The following is a 24,899-nucleotide window of genomic DNA, read 5'->3' on the forward strand; positions in this document are numbered from 1 at the left end:
TACCTGTTAACTTGTTTGACAGGGATTTTACTATTATTATTATTATTATTATTATTTTTAATTTTAGTATTTGATTTTATACTAAGAAAGGTCTTACTGTTTAGTATATGATACGATAAGAATATTGTTCTTGTTGAAAAAAATAAATACGGTGAAATACTATACAGCATAAAATAAAATTTAACCCTTTTTTTTTAATTTTCTGAATATTCTAATCCGGTGCAACAATAAAAATGAAGTAGATAAGTATTTGACTTTGACACTTATGATATGGGAAAAAAATATCACAATGAATTTGAGGACATTGAAACTGTTGTATAAAGAATTACTTAGAGCATTGTGTAAGTGAGTTTGTGCGTTTGTATGAATTGGCCCATTGGTACAACACAAATCTTCTGCTGCTCCCTCAGATCAACATAAAGTAATTTATTTGGTTGATCTCACACCACCGTTGGTTTAAGTAGCTGGTTGTTGCTGAGTAATGCAATGTATGTTGCCACCTCCCAAAACAATTTCTCTAGCACCTTCAATTCTTACCACCTGAACCCCAAACAAAAATATATAAAATAAAATAGATAACCGAAACAAAGTTCATGCAGTCCAAGAAGACATCATGTCCCAGAAAACATGGAATGAAGTCATCTGCTTCACCTACTGTGGAAATTCAAGCAAGTCTATCCTATCATGTGGAAAATGTCACCATGTATTTAGTTTAGAGAAAGGAAGAATTTGCATCTTTTTGTCAATATTAATCAATTATTTCTTCTGAAATACGCAATTCCAATGGATGGTCCATTTGGATTTTGCAGTGCAAGTCTACTACAAATTGCAGATCATGTCAACCAGTTTGAAATGAGAAAGATTAATTGCTTACACCAAACTAATCAGTGAAAAGTCTCCCAGAACTTGATCACTGGAATAGTTTGGAACCTGGAAGTCATTCATTTGACAGCAAGGGAACGGCACGTATTATGTGATAATTTCTTTACAGCCTAAATAAAAGAACAGCTACTTGAATGAAGTTTCTGTAGTTCATATACATGAGCCACAATTTGGTCAAAAGCCTTAAGTACCAGGTACATGACCAGAGAATTAGTATATCAAAAAAATTGTCAGATAGTTTGGAACTGCTAGCTTTAAATCATCTTAACTTCTAAGAAATAAACTCAGCATCAGGTAAATTCTACCGGGGAATATAAAACACTTTTATGCTTTTTAAATTCAACATTCAAATCTTTACCATTATCCCAGTTTCCTTTTCCTCAAATTCTATATCAATCTTGGCCATGCCCCTCATCTTCTGGGGTTGCTTTCTTCACTAACAAATGGAACTTTTGTATTTATGTTATTGCCAAGATACATTTTCAACATAACTAATTTAGCCAATTAAATGCACTTAGTTGGTTAAGATATGTTGACATACATTTTCAACATAATGAATTTCGCCAATTAAATATACTAAGTTGGTTAAGGTGTGTTGAGATGTATTTTCAACATAGCTAATTTAGCCAATTAAATGTACTAAGTTGTTGAAGATGTAAAATTCATTAAGCAATTAATTTGCATATAAATGTTTGAGTATAGAAGTTGATATATTCCCTCAACTAAATTTTGATTATATAACATGAAGTTAAATTCAAAAGATTAAGATGTTTGTTAATAAATAAAATATATCTTAACCAAGTTTAGTTGTTAGCGACGTTTTAATTTAAGGAGAAATGAAACTATTCGGTAAAGTTAAAAGGCTTCAAGATTGAGAAGCATGTAAGGCGAAAGGGTTTCAAGATGTGCAGGTTAAAAAGTTCCAGGATTGGTAAGGTTAAAAGGTTTCAAGATGTGCAAGGTTAAAAGGTTTTAGGATTGTAAGTTAAAATGGTTTCAAGATTGAGATGCACGCAAGGTTCAAAAATGTTAGGATTGGTAAGGTCAAAAGCCTTGAGGATTGAAAAACTGTTTCACTGTTGAAAAGCCTTGAGAATTGGAAAACAAGTCAAGGTTGAAAAGCCTTGAGGATCAGAAAGCATGTCAGGTTATAAGGTTTAAAGATTGGAGTATGATTGAAAAGCCTTAAGGATTGGAAAGCTTGTAAGGTTAGAAAGTTTTAAGATTGGAGAGCATTGTAAAATTAAAAGGAGTCAGGATCAGAAAGCTTTAAGGTTTTCAAGACTGGAAAGCATTGTAAGGTTAAAAACGTCATGATGGGAAATTGATACGGTCCCTTGAAACGGATCGCGTTATGGGACGGTGTGTGGAAGGGTTTGCTTTAGTTTGAGGTACACTAGGTACTCGGGTGGAAGGTTTCGTTTTTCGACCTATGTTTGTAGTGCTGGCTCGTAGAGAGAACCTGCAGATCTCTTGAGTTTTAAGTACTCAAAAACTTGAATTGATTCTGAACAACCCTCTTTTATTAACTTCACTCCTTTTTAACTACAGCTTGGTGGAATAACCACCCTTAAAGCAATGAAGTGGAAAGGTGGAGACACAACCTCCAATAACATGAAATAGAAAACTACCACTAACAATAAAATAGGATGGAGACACAACCTCCAACAACATGAAGTGGAAAACTACCACTAACAATAAAATAGGAACCACAATGAAATTGTTGACAATAAACTGCCAGCAACCAATCAGATTTGTTGATTTAGTTTATACTTTCCATGTGTGAATCGCTTGTAAACTGAGGGATTATCTGATGTGCATACAGAAATATGGTTAGAAGGTTAGCAGGTTTCAAGATAGGAAAGCATTGTAAGGTTAAAAGATTTCAAGATTGGGAAGCTTGTAAGGTAAGAAGGTTTTAAGATTTAAAAGTTTGTACTTAAGAGGTGTCAAGATTGGAAAGCTTGCAAGGTTGCAATGCCTTAAGGCTTTAAGAATTGGAATATGGTTAGTCAAACTAAGTAAGGGGGGTTTCTTACGTTTCAACCAAGTGGATATTTACACCAAGAAAACATTGTTAGGTATGAAGTGTATCCAAAGTTGTAGGATTGTTAAGCCTGAGAAACTAAGCTTGATCTTGATTGAATTGTTAAGTTGTCAGGACTAAGCTTATCCAAATTTACAAGTTTGGAAGGCACAAACCTTTATGAAGTTTAGCCATGGCCAAGGTCAAAAGTAAAAGCAATGGCACATTATTCCATTTATTAGAAGGTATACTTCAAGTCAAGCTAAAAGATCGACCATGTTGCATAAATCAACCAAAGACCATAAGTAGGATGTCACCCTTACCTGATGCTTCATAGGCTTAAGCATCACATAAGAAAAATAACTAAATAAGGAAAGGTTGTACCTATTTTATGATCTGAGAAAAGACTAAGGCATTTCTAAGCTAAGTAGAGCAAGTGAGGAAAGCTGAGCCTGAAAACTTCAGGTTTTAAAAGTGACGTCTTTTGTGGGATGTCAAGAAAGCTAACTTAACATCCTTTCTCCTCTTCTGTCTCTCTTTTGCTGGGTCCTAAATCTTAGGAGATCATGGGTAGTTATCAACCCCATATTCAGCCTTTTCAGGAAGGTGGAAGAGTGTTCAATTGCAGATTACATGTGGCAAGGTTGTATCAAGCTTCAGTTAGTATAAGCATAAGATTCGAAGAAGAAAGGGTTCCAGAAACAAGAACAAAGCACTTTACCTTAACATTTTTTAAGCTTTTCTATAGTTTTAGCCTTAGTTCATAGTTCCTAGTTTCAACAGTTTTAGCCTTTAAACTTGTAACTCCCCATCTCTGCTATAGTTATCAGAGGTGAGAACCCTTAGATTGTTTGATCAAGGTTAGACCGTCAAGCTTGTACCAAACTTTGTATCAACAGTTATCTGCTAATCCACCCATTAAGTGACACACAAGGTCTCCAAGCAATGAATGCAAGTTAAGATTCACTATTTGATAAATCAGTTAAAACTTTTTTATTTATCATTCTCATCCTTAGCATATTTCCGTTTTACTTGCATAACTAGAATGAACCTAAATATTGCACCCATTATGGTTCCTACCAAACACATATTGAACAGAAATTCTTGCTTACTTCATAGTCTGGAAAGGCTTGGGAAAGGACACGAACAGCTTCATCATCCCACTTTTTGTCCCCAAATTGTGGTGTGATGATCCCTCCATTGGCGATATAGAAGTTTACATATGAAGCAGCAAGTCTTGTACCTGGAAGTCTTGGTTTAGCCTCACCATCCTGTTGTTAGAAATATCATAGGCCAGGAAAGAATGCACAATAAGACCCTTCTCTTTAGGCAGGAACAACTAGATAATAAAGGATAAAAAGTTAAAGCATAAATTGAGTATCTGATTATTGAATTATTTGGCATTATAGTGCTCTTTTTCACTAGGTTTATGTCACTACCAAAGAGAGGAGGATACAAGTTAAAAGGTCAATCCAATAATAGTTTTATTCGCAAAATTAGAATAAATTGTTAGAAGATGAGCAAAATTATATTCAGAACTAGAGAAAACTGAAGATAGTAACTTTTGTCATGAATTCTCAAAGAAGCTATAATATATAATGCTATATTAACAGGGAGAAAAACAACTGTGCTAATCATAAAAGCTGCAGTAGCCTAGTACTAAGTTGGATGTGGATGGAGATGGACTAAGAGGCAGAGACATGGGTAAAAAGAAATGCTTACTTGAGCAACTCCAGCAGCTTCTTCATCCGTCATAAAAAGTGGTCCCGGAACATGGAGTTTAATTATTTGCAATTTCCGACCAGAAGCATCTGTAGCATTTGAGAGAATAGAAAAGGCTTCCATGGAACGTTCATACTGGGGGTCTGTTTCATCATCGGTCCAAGACAACAAAACAACACCAGGCTTCGCAAAGCAGCACATATTATCAATGTGACCGTTAGTATCATCATCACCTGTTAAAAACCAAATAGCTATTTTCAATTTCAGTAGACATATAAATGTGTGTAAGAGATCTTCAGATTTGCTTGTGCTAGTGGATAGTCAATAATTGCTGCAAGGCACAGCTATCCTCCAAGGAAATTGTTCCAGACTTAGAATGTTAAAGATATTTGCTCGAAGGAGTTTGTATTTCAGATAAGTAGACTTGCTCAAGGATAAACAACAACATTGAAGTTACGCAATTGAAAAATCATTCCAAAGTTTAAGAGGTTCATAGATTTCTTGATGTATTACTAAGGTTCATTTTAAAGGTTTCGACTGATATTTGTGTGCTATAAAAGAGACACAAATAGTACACATTTACAACATTGAAGTTATTCAATTGAAAAATCATTCCAAAGTTTAAGAGGTTTATAGATTTCTTGATATATTACTGAGGTTTATCTCAAAGAGTTTTGACTGATATTTGTGTGCAATAAAAGAGACAAAAACAATGCACATGTCTATCTGTAGTCATGTATCTATCAGTGTGACAGTGAGATCATATAAAGATGAAATGGTGGAAGAAATGATGTTCCACCCAACCCAACAAAAAGAAGAAATATCAAGCACTTATGAATTCATAAGAAATTTGAGAAATATAAATCAAAGAGGAATCAAGACAGAATTAAGTACCATACAATCCACGAGGCAACCAAATAACCTTCTTGACCCCAAGATATGCCTCAAGTTCATTCTCTATTTGTTCTTTGGTCATATTTGGGTTCCTGTTTTTGTTCAAAAGGCACTCCTCAGTGGTAAGGCAAGTCCCTGGGGGAAAAGCAAAAGCTGAATAAATTCTAAAAATGACACATTGCTAGAGAGAAAAAGCATTTAAAATTTGAAGGGTTGCTCATTTAACAGAACAACATCATTTTCTGAAACATACGACATTAATTGTGTAGTGATGCATCTAATAATGTGTAAAAGATATATGTAATCCTTTGCACCTTCTTTAGGGATGGATTTGACACCAATTATTGCATCGCAGTACATGATTTGGAAACAATTAAAAATCATTATTGACTTGCAAAAACATTTTTTGCAAACAACTTCTCCTTAATAGAACAGGAAAGGGGACTGCGAAGGAAGAGCAGAGCAAGTCATCTTTCAAGCACATAATCTAAACCCTCCACCTTTTCATAGCTTAAGCATTCAAAATCAGTGGCTGCCAAAGAAAGCATCTAGACGAAAGAACGAAAGAGATGATTGCAGATTCGACTCAGACTGCATGGAAAACAGACTACGTTTACAAGTAGGGTTAGAGAGCAAACAAAAGTAAACGGAAAAAAGAGATGCAATTAACTGAATTCCTGTTAAGGTTTAAGTAAAGTTCTCCTCAAGAGATACACACGTGACGATTGGACCATCACAGTCATTCTCTTATCAGGGCTCTCATAATAGTTTTTAGGACTAAATGATTAAAAAAATAGATAAACACTAAAAGCCAAGCCAACTAGACCTCATCTTCCTATGCAACTAAAATAATTTGCAAAAGGCTAGAGATAGCAATTAGACGGGGCAGGGTGGGTCACTTTGTACTCAGGTTTTTCAGGTTTCATACTCAGGTTATTTGGGTACAGGTCATTTTGGGTTCAAGTTGTTGACTTTTATAGTAAAATCAATTTAAGTTCAGGTAATTTGGGTCAGGTTCTGTCACACAAGTTCAGGTTTAAAAAGGTCAGACAGGTTCTTTGGATTCAGGTTAGTCTTGCCACCTCTACATAAGGCATTCCAGGTGGAACCTTTTAATACTAATATTTTATTAGATGTTATGAGAAAAGAGAGATCAGCTTTGCAAAGAGCTTCATATGAAGCAATCAGATTTGCTAGTTTGCAAAGAGCTCCAGATGAACCACTCAGGCCACAAGCAGCTTTGTCTTGCTCTCATTGCAGAACTCATCATCCAGGCAGATACTAAAGGATGGTATAACTAACAGTTTTGCATGATCACATAAAATTATCAAGCTAATTTTACATTGATTTTTTTTGGAAATCAAAGATAAAACCAAAAAAGCTAATCAAACAGCATATAGATTATCACCTTCTCCATCTACATGTATGCTCCCACCTTCAAGAATCATAGTATGTGAAAATCTAGGAAACCTCTCAATTCCCAATATCTACAAAGAATAAAAGATAAAGAACAACTGTCTGAAATATTAAGATGCATTAAACAAGTATATAACTAAAAAAGGTAGCAAGTTTTGTTCTCTTTCCAGCACTAACCTTCCTTGCCACGTAAAGGTCAAGACTCCAATCTTTATAACAACCGTCGTCAACCCCTAGAAAGTTCCATGATGAATTCCTTTCAGAGAAGATACACAGGAGATAAAACGCTAGAGTAAAACATGATAAATACTAATACATTGGTATTGTCAAAGTTAAGGCCAGACTCTCATGATCAACAAAATATGCAATCAAAGTAGAGGTTTTAACCCAACAAATTAATAAGCTTCATCATTCCATTTTCACTTTTTAGCTCTTCAATATACAGAGTTTAACCATCATTTGCAGAAATTCCAGCCAACTAATTCAAACGATATAAAATGCAAAATTGAAGGTAAGATGGTAATTTTAACCCATAAGTTTGGGCATCCAATTTCACATACAGAATACAAATCTACCTGTCCATCTTCCATATTTGATAAACACTTATATGTTGAATTATGTTACATTAGTTCTAGGATAATATGACTCCAGCTAACTGTAAAACCATCATTTCAAGTTTCAATAAATTGATTGACTGAAGCACAATAAGTTACAATCATTTCAAGTTTCAATAGATTGATTGCCTGAGGTACATTAAGTAACTTCTATTCTTACCTCCCCAGCTATTGAAATTCCAATCGATCCCAGCAATCTTTTGCTCAGGACTATCAGAACTTGGTTCTCTTTTAGTTACAACAAACTGCAAGAAGGGGAAAAATAAACAACAATTCTTTTAAATATTTTTATAAGGAAAAAGCTGTTCTTGGTTACAATAGGGAATCCAACTGAAGACAATCCTTTGTGACACATTCAAGACCAGGTGACATCATAAAAAAGAAGAGAAGCTCACAGTTGGCCCAGTATCACGAAACCAAGAGTCGTTCATGCTCATTTCAACAACCCTGATATTTGGTGGTAACTGACTTCGAGCATTGGCCCACTGTGCTTAAAATTAATTAATCCATTAAAATTCAGTTGAAAACACATTTATGACTTATCTATGAGACAGGATTTACTCTCTAGAACTTCTACCAACCTGAGCAGCACTTGCACAGACGGTCACAAACTCAAACTTTGAGATTGCAGTTGCAACCTTAGCAAACACGTGTTGACCGTGCACTGCATCATCTCTCCAATTATCAGGACGTTCCTGAAATGCAAGACAGTTTTAAATTTGTCATAACTTGTAACAAACTCTGAGCATGAAATTAACATAAAAAACCATCTAGTCTTCTAGACAAAAAAGTGGATAGCTATATCCTTAAATAAAGATAATTACCAGCATAAGTCCCAAGAACTATAAGACAGAAAAATTATATATTGCAGCCATGGACCAGAGGAGATGAACAGTATTTTAGCAGCGTAACCAAATGCATGCTGAGAATGTGATGGCATTAAACTTTTAGATTTAATACAGGATTGAAGCTGTACTGCTGATAACCAGAGGCTGCTCAATGCTCAGTTACAACAAAACTATATCAAAAACCTGAATTTTGCAGTGTACAACCAGATTAACGTGTATCAAATTCCTAAGACAACAGTTAAATACTTCAAAGCTTCTAGATCAAATATTGATTTCAATTTAATATCTAAAAGGAAAAAAAATACTAGCAATATAGTAAGCAGCGAGAAGTTCATAGATGTAGCTCTAAACTCTAACTAATAAAACCCAGTGCATGAAAACACCACAAAACACGCACAGAAATCAAATGCATCAAGCAGTTTGATGACTATGATTTAAAAACAAAAAAAAAAAACTGCAACATCAGGCAAAAGTACATGCAATGAAATTGGAAGAGAAAACTGTGTCAGGATAGGCAAAATATGAGAAGAAACTCATCAAACAAAAGGATGTCCTTCAATTCTGACCCATGCCAATCAAAGATGAAACAGAGAGAAAAGTCTTTACAGACAAGCTAAACACTCTTAACATCAAACAAAAAAGAGGGTTGGTTTAAGAATCAATAAGGAAACAAATAGGAAATTATACTCACAGGCCAACCCATCCAGCACTGAAAATGGGGTTCCCACTCTGCTGGCATATGGTAGCCAAGCTGAGAGGGAGTCCCTTTCATCTCCATCCCCCAGACTTGTCACTTTATCTGCCAACACTTCCGATCTCGAGATTTTGACAAAATAGAGAGAAGAGAATATATGTGTATATAAGGATGATGACTCAAACTAATTTACTGACTGACTGCAGAGACAGCCGACGGACCTATGAGATACTGATTTATTTTGCAAGGTGCAATTAATTTAGCAGAGCATGTCGGGAATATTTTACCCTTTTCTAATTGTTACTATTGTACCTGAACTTGCCTTCCGAAGGTGGGAGACAAGGCAAGCCCTGAGTGACAAAATAAGTAAAGTATAGTATGTACTGTTGAGTCTTTAGAAGAGTTTTTGTTTTTTCTTTTTTTTTATTATTATTATTTTTTTTTTATCTTTGAACTGTGTTAAGCAAAAATTGTTTTTTTTATTTTTTATTTTTTTATTTTTTAAGGATGTTTCTATTAGGCATTTTCCGCTCTCAATAATTCTATATACTCCATGTTTCAATGCGAAGAAAAGGAAGTCTTGTATAAATGCTATATTTCTTTGGGGAAATAAGTAATAAAGAATTGTTTTATATTATGAACTAATGAGAGAATGGATGGCTTTGCTGCAAAATTGGGGAAGTGTTCTTTCTATAGGGCCGAGTTATGGGGAGTCCTACATAGCCTTCGTATAGCGAGGGAGAAAGGATTTCGTAGGATATGGCTGCAGGTGGACAATAAAATCGTGGTTCAGGCAATTACCTCTAGTGAATCGCATCCATGTGCGAATTCTGATTTACTAAACGCTATTCATGGACTGCTGCAACTCGACTGGGAGGTAAAACTTTCTCATATTTATCGAGAACGAAATATGTGTAGCTGATGGTATGGCCAACTGTGGTTTTAATTTAGATAGTAGCTTTATTTTGTTTGATGTACCACCTCCAGAAATCAGTTCAAGGGTGTTCAATGATGTATTGGGAGTTTGTTTCCCAAGAATGGTTAGAAATTAATAAAAATTGCCGTTCCAAAAAAAAAAAAAGAGAGAATGGAAACGCAGAGGAAAGGTATAATGATATTTCAATGATTCCTTTTCTTTCTTTCGTTCTTTTTTTCTTTTTCTTTTTTGAAAAATATAATTCTATGATTCTCGAAACTTGGTTCAGAAAAAGTACCGGAAAATTTTTAATAGTCATCTCATCTTCGGTTTAACTTCTGGGTACTTGTTATTTCGTGAGTTTCGGCTTCTGGCTTTTTACTATTTGTGATTGATTGTCATTTGTTGCTGAACTTGATGGCTTTGAGTCTTTGACATATCCTTAGGTGCATGCGAGTCAAATTTTTATGTTTGGTTCGTTCTTCTTTTGGACCTCGAAATTAGTTCAGGGTTGTTGGTTGTGTTAATTCATTCAAGAGCACCAAAAAGAAATTGAAAACCATGCTCTTGTTGCCGTATTCTTAGCTACTTTTTCTGGGGATAATTGCTTGTATTCATGCAATCGGTAGATTTTTGCAGTAGACTTGAATGCAGAGTTATTATTGCTTTAAGTAATTGATCATTAGTAGTAAAAAAGTGCTGTCAGATGCACAAATTCTTCACTTAGTTTCTGAAATTTATTAGATTATGAAATTCATTGCTAATGGGCATTATCCTTCAGTGTATGTTATCTGCTGGTATTTGACAATTAGTTGATCAGCATTTATTGGATTATTGTTCTTAGCTTATTTCACAGGGGAAAAGAAGAGGTTAAAAAGAAAGAGGAACTAATGTCCATAACTCTGGCTGGTCTGATAGAAAAATTGTTTTATACATTTTTGATGATGGGAACATTGAAAGGACAATCATGATAAAACTTCTCTTTCCAGTATGCTTTTGCTCCTGGATTCATTTGAAAGCTCCTTAATTTTATGATTATTGATCTGGTAACTGGTTGATATATGTAACTGTGTCCTTTTCACTTTTGTGGTTAAGTCCTCTTTCACATTTTACTGGCCCAACTAAATTACTTTAGAATTCCCAAAAGTTATTAAACTTGTTGATATTACAGCTTGTTTGTTGAATTTTCACTACCATTTTCACCTAATATTTTGCTGTTACAGATACTAATTATATTTAGTTGCAGACTTCTACCTTAGTGAATGCAGATTCGTGCTTCTTAAAATTCAATAATTCGATTGCCATCTTGCAGAAACAAACTATAAATTTTGACTTTTTCTCGATGCAGCCTGAAGGAGAAGTTTGCTTTCATCTCTTAAATGGCTGAAGATACTTACTTCTGGTGCTAAATCATCAAGGCAACATTCTGGACTTCTAGTTAGGTCAGGTGCAGTTGGTTATCGCTATGAGATTGTTCTAATCAAATATTCACTTCCCTTTGAGAAAGGTTTCTTCATCGTAATTCTTAGATGCCAATTGTTGGCCCAAAGGAATGATGGATTGATTTTAGTTGGAGTAGCAGGACCATCTGGAGCTGGAAAGACTCTGTTCACTGAGAAGGTGCTCAATTTTATGCCCACCATAGCTGTCATAACAATGGACCACCACTACAAAGATTCTAACCATATTATTGATGGCTACTTTGATGGTAAAATCTCAAATTCTTTCATTTGTCTGATTGTTTACATAAAATCAAAATAATCATCAGAGTTTGTTGGCACTGGTGGCTTCTTATTTGATCCTTCTAGTTTGAATATCAAGGATAATTATGTATGATAAAGTGGACGCTACCAGATATAACATGCTGATGGTAGTGGGCTGAAGATTTGCAGCATGGTATGCTATTGGAAACATCTATAGCAAAGAGCTTCATCTGGCTGCTAAGGCTGATTCATTTCTATGTTGAAAAAAAATTGGAATGGACAATTAAAAAAGATTATCAATTCTATTATATAAAATAGAAATATGTAGCATTAAAAGCAGTATGTGAAACTTTACATGAAGCTGCATGACCTACACTGGATTGCTGAGTATGGAAGACATCTAAGTATGTGAACAAGACTGTCAATAATGTAGGGCTGACAGTAAGAGAAAAAAATTATTGGTAAGGTCCAACTCAATGAACTTCAATCACTTACACTGCCATATCAATCAGTGGCTGCTTTTGTTTGACCATGGTATCAGGATGCCCTAAAGTCTAAAGTGAATTCTCAGTGTCGGTAAACTGAAGCTTTTCTCTAGATGCTCTTGTTGCAGCCTAGTTTTGGGTTTTAGGCATTTTTTAATGTGTTGAATGGAGCCTACGACAGACGTTACGTGTACTCAGGTTAGATTAGAGAACATTATTGGCTGGTCAATAGGCCTTGAAGGTAGACTTGATGACTCCTGGTTTAAGAAAGACTGAAAAACGCATAAAATCACTACTTAAAAAACTGAAATGAATTGTATAAGTAGAAAAAGTAAGAAGCCTTGAACCATTAGCTGTTAGTATAAGTAGTTTCAAGGTACAAGATGTAATGCTCAAAAGCTATGTACCTTAAGGTGATACCAAAGGTCATTCTTAAATGTAATTCCTGAAGATGGATGATTTAATAGAGACTGAATACTTGCAGTAACTCCTGGAAGTTATGCACATCAAGAGTTTTGGATCTTAAATGGAATACTTATCTCCATGAAACAGATTTGAATTTCAGTTATGATAGCCTTATTCCATTAGGGATGAACTGATTTGTCAAAAATGTTGGAAAGGTTGGCCTGAATTCTTTTTATTTATAAGAGTAACAATTCAAGGCATGTAAAGTTGGCATGGTGGTCTTGTAAACTATAGTGCTTCAGTAAAAGCTGCTGAATTATGTTAGAATACAGAATTTCATGATAACCGAAATTGGACAAACCCCATTGCTTTGTAGCTATCAGTTATAGGTATAATAGTCAAGTGTTGTAAAGACAGAGCATCTTTATTATTATTTTGCATACACATTGAATCTCGTTAATTTTTAGAATAACTTTTTTTCCTCAAAAAAAGAATCCCATTTATGACTTGATTGCTTCGTACATCTAGCATCAATTCTGAGCTTACCATGTCCTGCAAATTGTACTAATCTGTGGAATCTTTTTCCTTACCTTGAAAGATATTGTACTGCAATGATTAAAGACTGGAGAGGGATGCATGGCAGAGCTCTGATAATTGTAGTGTTATGAAACACACCCAACGTTGACTGATTATGACACGCTGCTTGAAAATTACACACGGTTTAAAATCAGGGAAACCTGTTCAAGTTCCAATCTGGCTCTTGTATAGGATACAGGTTCTGTCTCTCTCCTTTTATGTTTAGCTGTATTTCTAAGACATAAGAACTCTTGTCATAAGGGTTAATGGTTTCTCCACTCATTCTGCCTGCTAGGAAGAAAGACGAGAAAAAGGAAGCAAACAAGCAGTGGACTATTGGAAACAAATAGTGATTAGTACATGTTCTTGATCTTAGTTCCATCAGCATGCTGAATTTTGTACAAAATTCATAGCTTTGTTTAATATAGAAATAATTCATTGAAAGTGCTCATATATTGTTACAGTTGCCTTTATACAATGCTGAAGTGTTGGAAGAGTCAAACCATAGTAAAGCAATAGTAAAGCAGTAGCCATAGGGTACGGATACAATCACTGATTTTTTTCTTATAGGCGGATTCAGGTGTCACTATATAATGTTACAACAATTTTAGATTTTGTGGGATTTCAACCTTTGTACTTATTATCTTAAGATAATTTTTACAATCAACTAACCTAATTTTTATAAAATAATATTAATTTATATTAGTTTAATAGTGTAAATTTAAATATGTAAAATTTTATTGCTAATAAGTATTAAACTCATAAGAGGACAGGAATCATTCAATATTTGTCAATTTTGAGCTTAAATGGGTATTCAATAAATTCGGATAATTAATTTTGAACTTAAATATATATATATATAATGAATTTGGATTAGAATTGGTTTTGGATAGTATTTTATAATTTTATGTAAATTTTAATAAGATTTAGATATTTTGATAATTAAACGCTTTTGGATTTGATATCTCAAAAATAGTACATATTGTACTCGTTTACGTCTCTATCCTCATTAGTAATAAAATAAATAGCCATAAGTGATTTAAATTCCTCCTCTAAAAAAAAAAGAAAAATAAAAAAACCAAATTAAAACAAAGAAATAAAGAGGGTGATCATAAAAAAATGTAACATTTAATTTAGTGATAGATACAGGTGCTCGATCATAAATGCACATATCACATATCTCTAGATGGACTGGAATCTTTCTTTCTCGAATTAAAAAAAAAAAAATTATCATTAGGTAATTTATCACTAATGAAAAAGATACTCGTAAATAGGTCAAGGAGTGAGGCAAAAGATAAACAAGCTAAGGTAGGATTGTAGTTTGTTTTCTTCTAACCTAATGATCAAATAAGATTCTAAAATATTTTAAAAATTTTAAATAAATTTTTATTTAATTAAATTCTTGTATTTATTTGAGTAAGATAAATTTTTATAACTAATGATTAATTAATTGTCATTAATTAAAATATTATAAACTATTTAAGTCAAATAAGCTCTTATATTTTAAATTATTTTGACTAACGACAATTAGTCAAAATAGATCACATACTCACTGAATCCCTATATTCATATATTTTGTTTAATTTAGTCTATGTATTTAAAATTAAAATAATTTAATTTTTTAATTTTAAAAATTGATTTAATCTCTCTCTTAACGACATCTAATTTTACTGTTAAAAAGAAATGACATCAATGCTGACGTTACTCATTTTGGTAACGTGATGAAGTAGTTACTTTTATTATATTATGAGTATAAGATGTTCTAAATCATGTTATGTGACATTTTTTTCATTACATTCTAATATATATAAATATAAAATTAATAAAAAAGTAATTTACTTTGAATTAGATAATTTTAATTCATTACCTCGTGAACTTAAAATTAAATAAAATAGAATAGATAATTTTGATATTGGAACCACAAGTGAATTGAGTACCATAAAACCTCATTGGAATTGAACTGAAGATTATAATAGAAATCGGTTTTCTCCATTTTTTTTTCTCAGCCCTAAATTAATGAGTGAGGGGCAAAAGGATTAACAGAGAGGATGTATGAAAGGAGATATTTTTGAAAAAAAAAATGAGAAGAATGGGAATGAAAGGAATAAAGAAAATTTAAAAATAATGTTGATTTATTGATATTAATCAAAAAACCTTTTAAAAAAAAAAAATGACAACATATCCCTTATACTGTAACCGTTGCCAAGGTCTAAGGTTTCCATTGAAAAGTATCCGAAACTTTTAAAAGCTTTCTAAGAGAATTCACCTTTTCCTTTTTTCAAAAAAGGACAGCCACCAAGGATATTTTTATCTTTTACTAATGAAAGACGACATGACATGGCTACAGTGTGGTCCCAATTTTCTTTCTTACTAATCCAAAATCAGTTCATGCGTTTGTCTGAATTCCGCAAGCTGGCAAGGCAGCGCATCCTTTTGTTTCTTGCCACTAACATCCCACCAACACCCTGACTGTAACTCTCTCTGTCCACATAGTGATCACAAGAATCTTAACACCCCTGTCGCCTTTTACATAAAAATCCCAGTTGCCGCTGCCCATCTTATTCTTGGTCTTAAGTTAATAGACTCCGAGGTCCTAATACTAAGCAGACCAGAACTAAGACAGAAAGGACATAACAAAGAAAAAGGTATGATGATATTATAATACTTAAAAACTTGGTTCAATGTTACCAGAAATTTTTACATAGTGATATTTGCTTGAGTTTAACTTCTGGGTACTTGTTGTTTTTTGAGTTTTCCCTTCTGGGAATTTGCTATTTGTGTTTATTTGGTTGGTTGTCGCTGGATTTCATGGCGTTGAATATTTTACATATCTTTGGGTGCCTGTACGTCCAATTTTTTTAGGTTTAGTTCGGTCTTCTTTTGTACCATTAAATTTAATTCAGGCTTGTTTCTTGTGTTCATTCACTCAAGAGCAAAAAGGAAATGAAAAGCATGATTCTTGATCATATTCTTAGTTACTTTTCCTTGGTATAATTGCTTATATTGAATCAACATCTTATGTGGTTCACTTGAATGCAGAGTCATTATTATTTCGATTGATTGATGATTAGTGATAAAAAAAAGGTGCCCTGAAATGCCAGAAATTTTCATTTAATTTTTTATGTTTAGAATTATGAAAGTTTCTGCTAAAGAATACTATCCTTCAATTTGACTGCATATTTTCTCAGTTTCTGGGCCATGTGATATCTAAAAGTTAGCTCATAAGCATTTCTGTGTCATACAGAAACTTTTTGCTCTTTTGAACACGTTCTTTATTATGTTGTTATTAGCTTCTTATAGAGGGGACAGGGAAAATCGTAAAAGAAAGAGGAACTAATGTTCATAAATCTGGCCGAGGGTGTAAATGTTTTGCTGGTCATAACATGTTTTATGCATTATGCATGTGGGGAACATCGAAAGATAAATAATGCTTTGATTTCTCTTTTACTGATTTCAATGTTACCATTACATGTTTTGCTGGATTTCGTGTATAATCTGGCATCTGGATTCATTGGAAAACTCCTTAATTTCACTATTACTGATCTAGAAACCGGTTCATGTGTTTGTGGTTTAAGCAATCTTAACTTTTGTCCTTTTCACATTTTATGAATCCCGCTAGATTTTATCACTTTATAATTTGTAAAAGTTATTAAACTTCTTTATATAACAGTTTTTTTGTTGAATTTTCAATCATTACCTCATATTTTACTGTCACTAATTACTAATTATATTTAGTGATGGACTTCTAGCTTTGTATATGGAAAGTCATGCTCATCAAGAACTCCTTGATTTCTTTGCTATGTCATCCTCTTGCACTGAAAATGTATTTTGGACCTTTGCATCTTTCAGTGCAGCACAAACTCGAAGTTTACTTTCATCTTTTAATGGCTCAAGATACATCTTCTGCTGCTGAATCACCTCGACGACGTTCTGGTCTTCTGCGGGACCAGGTCCAGTTGGTTAAGAAAAAGGACTCTGATCGCTATGAAATTGTTCCAATTGAAGATCCATTATCCTTTGATAAAGGTTTCTTCATTGTAATTCGTGCATGCCAATTGTTGGCCCAAAAGAATGATGGATTGATTTTAATTGGAGTAGCAGGGCCATCTGGAGCTGGAAAAACAGTGTTTACTGAGAAGGTGCTCAACTTCTTGCCCAGCATAGCTGTCATAACAATGGACAACTATAATGATGCTAGCCGTATTATCGATGGAAACTTTGATGGTAATCTCAAATTCTTTTTTTCTATTTTTTTTTTAAATTTGTAAGGTCGTGATAATAATTGTCAAGGTTTGTTGTCACTGGTGGCGTCTTAATTGATCCTCTAGTTTGAATAATGAGGAGAATAATCTTTCTTGTCCATCTTAAAAGTTTTGGTGGTTTGTTTCATATACGATAAAAATGGGCACTATCAGATATTGCATGCAACATGTGGTTGACAATTGTAGCATGATATGATTATGGAACTTCAATAGGAAGGGCTGCTTTTGTCTGCTAATGCTGTTGCATTTCTACTCTGAAATAAGATTGAGATAGACAATTGAAAGGAGATTATTGATTCAAATGTACAAAATGGAATAAGCAATATGTGAAACAGAACATGAAAACAAGACTGTCAATAATGCATGCCTGATTGTAATTAGTAAGAGAAAAGATTATAGTATAAGGTCCAAATCAATTAGATTCAACCGCATATACTCCATAAGATAATTGATTCCATGTTTATGATATGATTTGTCCTTGACATTATGAGATCAAGACCATAAGCTTTCCTAAGAACTCAAAGGGTATGGTTTGTAGGACAGTTGTGCTGAGGTTGCTAAACTCTGGCATTCTGTGGTAGGTTGTTGGGCAGTGGCTGGTTTAGTTTGTGCATGGTTAGTTCCCGGATGCTGTTTAGTGAATTCTTCTTGTTGGTACATTGAAGCTTTTCTTAAGATGCTCTTGCTGCAGCCTAGTTTTAAGCTTAAGGCATTTTATAGGTGCTGTGTTTTACTTTGGAGCGTAAGACAGAGAGGGTACTTCTTCCTAGGTCAGATAAGAGAACAGTTTTGGGCTGAAAACTATATTGGTTGCTCAACAGGCCTTGAACGTAGGTTCCATGAGTCCTGGTTTAAGAAAGACTGAGAAAAGCCCAATTAAAGAACTGAAATGACATATTAATTTAGAAAAAGTAAGAAGCCTTGAGTAAGAAAAACCTGTTAGTAGAAGTAGTTTCGAGGTACAAGATGCAACGCTCAAAAGCTAGGTACTGCAAGGTGATTGTAAAGGTTATCCTTAATGTAATTCCTCAAGATTAGCTGGTATAATATACATTGAATACTTGAATACTCCTAGAAGATATGCATGTGAAAATTTTGGATTTTAAATGGTATACTTATTTCAATGAACAGATTAGAATTTCAGTTATAGTAGCCTTATTGAATTAGGGATGGATTGAATTTGGGAAAAATAGTGAAAAGATTAGGTAGGTATGCAGATGTGTTTCTTTTTTGGTGATTATCTTATTAATTTTAATTATACATTCTTCTAATAGTGCTTAATTCGGTGTGCTGATTCATGTTGGTGGAAAGATGCTATAAATAGATGTCATTCACTACCTTTGCTGATAATTTATTGCTAAATCTATCTTATAATAGCAAAATATAACTTCAGTTGTGGGCTGCAGAGTTACATTGAACTCATTTTTATAGCTATTAGCATTCTATAGTTTGATTTTGCCTCTCTTCAATAAACAAATATTGATCATTTTGATGACTGATTTAAACTTCTAATAGTAATTCTCATGAGTTAATTTTTAGATCATGATTTTGTTATTTACAACTCTTAACTCTTTGACATAGATTCATATCATATAAGTAGTTCCTCCAACCCAATCTATGGAGGCTCATTACACCTTTTAGAATCCTTTCCATTGTAATGGTGTAGTCAATATCATATAGGGAAAAATAGAATAAGAAACGAAGCTATTCTTTGAGAATGTTGAGACAAATGGTAGCCAAAAAGAAAATACGAATAAGAAATGGACTTATTCTTTAGAAGGTAAAAGTGGTAGATTAAGGATGTATTGATAAAATGGCTACAGTGATGGATTGGTCATGTGAAATATAGAACCGCAATTGCACCAGTGTATTTCAAGTTAAAGGAATGAGGAGAGCTAGAGATAAACCAAGATCATATGCGTTGAAGCAGTTAGGAAGGATTTGGCATCTCCAAATCTCTTCATGTAGCCTTTCATTGGATGGAGTGGAGAAAAGGATTAATGTAGTTGAGGGTTCCTACTTCCTAGGTTGGGATTAAGGCTTGGCTGAATTGTATGGTATCATTTTTTTTATTTATTTTGTATACATATTGCATCATTCATTTCGGATAACTCAATTTGGTCAACATATAAAATGGTCCCATCGGTAGCTTGATTGATTGGTATATCTAACACTAGTTCTGGCTTACCATGTGCCACAAATTACACCAATCTGTGGGATCCATTTTCTTTCATAGAAAGATTTTGTATTTCAGTGATAAAAGAATGGAGGGAATGCATGACAGAGTTCTGATTATTATGGTGTTATGAAACAGACCCACGGTTGACAGATTACGATGCACTGCTTGAAAATATACATGGTTTAAAAGCAGGGAAACCTGTTCAAGTTCCAATATATGACTTCAAGTCTAGCTCTCGCACAGGATACAGGTTCTGTATCTCTCCTTTCTGTTTTCCTATTTTGTAAGACATGGAAACTCTTTCCATAAGGGTTAATGTGTCTCCGCTTATTCAACCTGCTAGGGATGAAAGACAAGAGAAAAAGAGAGATAGGAAAGTGTGGACTGTTAGAAACAAATAGTGATTAATATGTGAATGTTCTTGATCTAGTTTTATTCATCATGATTACAGGACAGTTGAAGTGCCTAGCTCCCGCATTGTGATTATTGAAGGAATCTATGCCTTAAGTGAAAAATTGCGACCTTTACTAGATCTTCGTGTATCTATCACTGGGGGGGTTCACTTTGACCTTGTCAAGCGAGTATTACGGGATATTCAACGTGCTGGCCAAGAGCCTGAAGAAATTATCCATCAAATCTCTGAAACGGTTTCTTTACGTAACCTATTTTAGAAATTCTTTATAGGAGTCTGATTTAGCTGCTTCATGAAATCATATACTTAATTGTAGCCTTAATGCTCCAAAAATCAAATTCCTCAAGATAGCACTTATACTAGTTCTCATCCACTTCTTTTCACACAGGTATATCCTATGTATAAGGCTTTTATTGAGCCAGATCTCCAAACAGCACATATTAAAATCATTAACAAGTTCAATCCATTCACTGGGTTTCAGAATCCTACTTATATTTTAAAGGTCAAGCTCTAACTCCATATTCCTATTTCAGAATAAAAGGTTCTATGACTCTGTAGGTCATACATTCCTTGCTATGGTATTTCCTTGTCACAACTGCTGAGTGATTTCTATCATTGTAGTCTACAAGAATGGTGACAGTGGATCAAATTAAGGAAGTTGTATCTGATGAACATAAAGAACATATGGAGGAAACCTATGACATTTATCTTCTACCTCCTGGTGAAGATCCTGAAGCATGTCAGTCATATCTGAGGATGAGGAATAGGGATGGCAAATACAATCTCATGTTTGAGGTTGGATGGTCATTTTCTTAGTCTCTTCTTCAAATTATTGTATGCATTGTAACATTTTCTTAATTAACCTTGAGCAGAATATAGCAGCATTTACTGAAATATTTTTTCTTTTATGTCAGCAATGAGATGTGTCCAGCTCAGTGCTTTTTACTACATTTGCTTCCAATGGGGTTTAGATGCTAGGTTTTACCATCATTACCTAAGGAGAAAGCACCTGTTTTCAGATCTATACATAGTATGTCAGTATTATTTGTTTGAATAAGAATTAAACAATAATTGCACGCTCAATATTATATGCTATGTTTAGCAGCATGAATATTTGAGAGTGGATTTTGTTTGGTTTCTTATATGAATTATGATGACAAATGCAAAGATTATGTAAATATTAGTAAAGATTCAATATATTGATATAATTGAGAGAGTAGAAGAAGATGATTTAAAATTGACTTTTATGTTTTTACGAGTTCTATTGCACAATTTATGCAAAATTTGATATCAAAATTCCTCCTTTCAAATTTAAGTTCTAAACACAGCCAAGTAAATTTGAGTTGATTGTGATAATTAATTCCATGTTGAATGTTTGATTTGTCCTAACTTCATCCTTTAGAGTTGTGCTTAATATTCTTTTAAGTCTGATAGAAATGTGGTAAGTTTTAGGGCTTCTGACCGGTTTGGCTGGTTTTCAGGAATGGGTAACAGATAGTCCGTTCATAATATCACCTAGAATAACCTTTGAAGTTAGTGTGCGCCTTCTTGGAGGACTAATGGCTTTGGGGTATACAATTGCGACCATCCTAAAAAGAAGTAGCCATGTCTTTTCTGATGATAAAGTCTGTGTGAAGATTGATTGGTTGGAGCAACTCAATCGCAAATACGTTCAGGTATCGTATCATTTAATGCACTGAATATTTTTTATTTTGTAGTTTATAACCCTCAATTTCCTCTATCAGAGCAAGTTCGAAATGTTTTATTTATCAGGACCATGTGATGTTATCTTCCTTTTATTATTATTATTTTGAAAGTCGCATTTTTTCTTTATCATGACAACATTCTTGTTCTTAAGTAGTATTTAGAAGTCTTTGGTTATGATAACCGCATGATATTTGTTATGGCAATAAACAATTGCTTTTCTTCTTTTTGACAAATGAAAAAACCACTGCACTAAAAGGAACCAGCAGGTTACCAACCCATGAACAAGACTAGTTCGTAGTAGACAACAATTCAACAAAATACCATAGCATATCCAAGGACTGCTGCCTGTTGAAATATAGTATTGAACCAAGTAGCTATAACTTTATAGGGATCACTCTTCTCTATTGAATGCCCTTACATTTCTCTCCCTCCATAAAATCCAAAAAATAGCAAGGGGATTGATTCTATTACTTTTCTCCTATCTGTACAAGTATGCACACCTCCCCAAGCCCAAAATTGATCCTTAACAGAACCTGCCACTGCTCTGAATTCTCAGCAGCACATACATCAAGGTGCAAAGCTGTCTTGCCAAAGGGTAACTCAACAAAGGATGTCTGCTGCTTTGCAATACAAAGCATCTATTGGAAGAATCCCCATCCTCCCCAAGCAAAATACCTTTGTACTTCTTTTTAAATTCTGAAAATATGGAAGGCAGCTTCAAAGTTGGCCTGTACTTCCGTTTAAGTTCTTTAGGATGACTTATTGGGTACATGTTGCAAAGCTTAGAACTAACTATAATGTTGATACTGTTTCTATAAGGTGCAAGGTCGAGATCGTCTGTTTGTTAAATATGTTGCTGAGCAACTGAACTTGGAAGGTTCATATGTTCCCCGTACTTACATTGAACAAATCCAGCTGGAGAAGCTTGTAAATGATGTTATGGTATAATTCTCTGAGCTGATTATGAAATTTTTTAGCTCTGTATGTTGCTGATTCAAGAAATATGCAGGCACTGCCAGATGATCTGAAAACTAAGCTTAGCATTGATGATGACGTAGTTTCAAGTCCTAAAGAAGCCCTTTCTCGAGCCTCTGCTGATCGGAGAATGAAGTATCTCAGCCGGTAATCTTTTTTGCGAGCCACGATAGTATTAATTTTCCACCTTAATGAAAATTTTTTAAAAACTAGGTAAAAGAACAAAAGTTGTCTCTCAGCTGCTTCAGCTGAATGATCAATGTAAAGTGGAATTATGTTTTATTTTTCTTTAAGAGAATACATGTTTAAATCCTGATAACAATCACTGGTGACATTCATCTATCAATGTGGTGCTCCAGTATCTCACAGTCATATACAAATCAGCGGGACAAGAATTTGCCAAAGCTGACAAGGCTTGCTATTAATAGTACAAGGTTTGATGGAAGGGCACCTGAGCTACCTTCCCCACTAGTGAATCCGGTGAGTACGTTGCCTCAAATTATTTTAATGAATATAACAGCGGTTTGTTTATTCACAGCCAAAGAACCCTTCATTCTTTCTGGTTGCAAAAGAATTGGAGGAAAGATAACAAAAGTTAATTATTTTAAGTATGATTAGAAGCAAATGGTGAATAGCACTAGCAGAAAGGGTGTTATTACAACCTCCATAGACTTGTTCCCATCAACCTCTTTGAATACACACTTAAAAATATTGTGTTATATGCATGAAGATATTTGTACCTATATCTTTTTTTTTTCTCTTAAATAAATAACGGGTGTTTCTTTCCTTCCCTCCTTGATAAGTTTGTCCTTTCCTCTTACTTGATGGCATGTGTTAATTTTTGACGATTCATTTGCCTTTGTATCTTAGGGAGTTGTTACGCAGCTCTCAGAGCAAATTTCCACTCTGAATGAAAGGATGGATGAGTTCACAGCTCGTATTGAAGAGCTGAATTCCAAGTTCTCTTCCAGGAAAGTTTCAGCTAGCCAACAAAACTTAGCTGTGCAGGCTGAAGCCAGCAATGGTTCTGGACCTACTTCTCTTTTTGTGACTAGCTTGGGTAACGGTTCACTAACTGGATCACTAATGCCTCATTCTTCATCTTCTTCCCAGTTGGCTCGGGAGTCCCCACTCGCGGAAGAGGTACTGTTGATAAACTTCATGTCTCTCTTTCCCCCCCACATTATTTTTTGAAAATTTATCCTTTATATCAGAATTAGATAGACCAAGTTACTGTGTCTGATTCTTGGTTTTTATGGTAGCATCGATCATCATGTTTTTCTGAACGTTTTTCATATCATGGTTTGGCATCTAAACTGTGCTTTAATTTAATTCTCTGTTTTTATCCGTGCAGGTTCTACTTATTGCACGAGGTCAACGCCAGATTATGCATCAATTAGACAATCTGAGCAATCTGCTACATGAATACTGGGGAGGAAGGTCTCAGCGGGAAAGAACACAGAGAACAAACAGAACAATTGACGTTGGCACCATCAGTGTTCCTCTGATTCTTACTTTAGCAATTGGTGGTTTGGGTGTCTTTCTGTTCAGGAGTCCGACATCCCAAAAGTGACATCAAACTTAACAGTCATTTTCGGCGTAGAGAGGAAGTTTGTACCACCCTTTGTGCTTTGAGGGACATTGGTGGTTACTCTTGAGACATTGTATAGCAAAATCATAAATATTGAAAAAAAAAATATGAAATTCTGAAATTAGGGTTATATTCAAGATATCTACACTATTTAATGGTAAATTAGAATAGTGCCCCTTCAGGGAGTGCCAAGTTATTAATCCCTTGACTTATAGTACTTTATTAATGACTCGTGAAAACAGAGGGAAGGGATACGAACCAAACAGAGTATATGAGTAGGAGGGAAATGGAACATTAGTTATTCGAACTTCTTCTACTTTTTGTTTAAAATTCCCATCTCAAAAACGGATTTTGCTTCTTCAATTGATTGGAAGAATAACTTATTGAAGCAAACCATTTAGTTGAAGCAACGGAGCGGAACGTTGGTGATGCACGCTAAGTAACGAGTCACACTGCATGGGAATGAAGTAGCGAGAGCAAAGTCACGAGTTTTGTACTCGCACCATTGACACATCTGTAAAGACCAGGAGGGTTAAAGGAAGTAAAAGAAAGTTTTCATCCGGAGCCTCCCTAGTTAAAGCAGATAGCCAAA

General features: G+C 34.3%; 2 protein-coding genes and 1 long non-coding RNA gene across 6 annotated transcripts; 2 read left to right on the forward strand and 1 right to left on the reverse strand.

Moving 5' to 3' along the window:
* LOC18604942 (agmatine deiminase) lies at positions 175 to 9,469 on the reverse strand. Of its 2 annotated transcripts, XM_007037658.2 has the most exons (10): positions 9,094 to 9,468; positions 8,136 to 8,249; positions 7,950 to 8,039; positions 7,715 to 7,799; positions 7,118 to 7,173; positions 6,933 to 7,011; positions 5,525 to 5,659; positions 4,631 to 4,863; positions 4,021 to 4,179; positions 175 to 540 (listed from the first exon to the last, which is right to left on the reverse strand). In XM_007037658.2, the coding sequence occupies exons 1-10, from the start codon at positions 9,178 to 9,180 to the stop codon at positions 457 to 459; spliced, it is 1,122 nt and encodes a 373-aa protein (XP_007037720.1). In that variant the 5' UTR covers positions 9,181 to 9,468; the 3' UTR covers positions 175 to 456. The 2 variants fall into 2 exon arrangements, with proteins under 2 accessions (XP_007037720.1, XP_007037722.1); XM_007037660.2 differs by lacking the exon at positions 7,950 to 8,039 and having other exon boundaries at positions 9,094 to 9,469.
* Positions 9,586 to 13,490, forward strand: LOC18604943. The gene is made up of 4 exons (XR_001926906.1): positions 9,586 to 9,973; positions 11,361 to 11,720; positions 13,204 to 13,380; positions 13,477 to 13,490. It is a non-coding gene; the product is annotated as an uncharacterized LOC18604943 (long non-coding RNA).
* On the forward strand, positions 15,570 to 24,507 carry LOC18604944 (uridine-cytidine kinase C). Of its 3 annotated transcripts, none has more exons than XM_007037664.2 (12): positions 15,570 to 15,826; positions 17,031 to 17,405; positions 19,758 to 19,872; positions 20,074 to 20,269; positions 20,423 to 20,536; positions 20,656 to 20,829; positions 21,516 to 21,710; positions 22,561 to 22,683; positions 22,751 to 22,863; positions 23,076 to 23,196; positions 23,587 to 23,859; positions 24,071 to 24,507. In XM_007037664.2, the coding sequence occupies exons 2-12, from the start codon at positions 17,066 to 17,068 to the stop codon at positions 24,287 to 24,289; spliced, it is 1,983 nt and encodes a 660-aa protein (XP_007037726.2). In that variant the 5' UTR covers positions 15,570 to 15,826; positions 17,031 to 17,065; the 3' UTR covers positions 24,290 to 24,507. The 3 variants fall into 3 exon arrangements, with proteins under 3 accessions (XP_007037726.2, XP_017973409.1, XP_007037727.2); XM_007037665.2 differs by having other exon boundaries at positions 15,580 to 15,826; positions 17,036 to 17,405; XM_018117920.1 differs by lacking the exon at positions 22,561 to 22,683.

Source organism: Theobroma cacao, chromosome 3 (genome assembly GCF_000208745.1).
Source record: "Theobroma cacao cultivar B97-61/B2 chromosome 3, Criollo_cocoa_genome_V2, whole genome shotgun sequence".
In the NCBI taxonomy this organism is placed as follows: domain Eukaryota; kingdom Viridiplantae; phylum Streptophyta; class Magnoliopsida; order Malvales; family Malvaceae; genus Theobroma; species Theobroma cacao.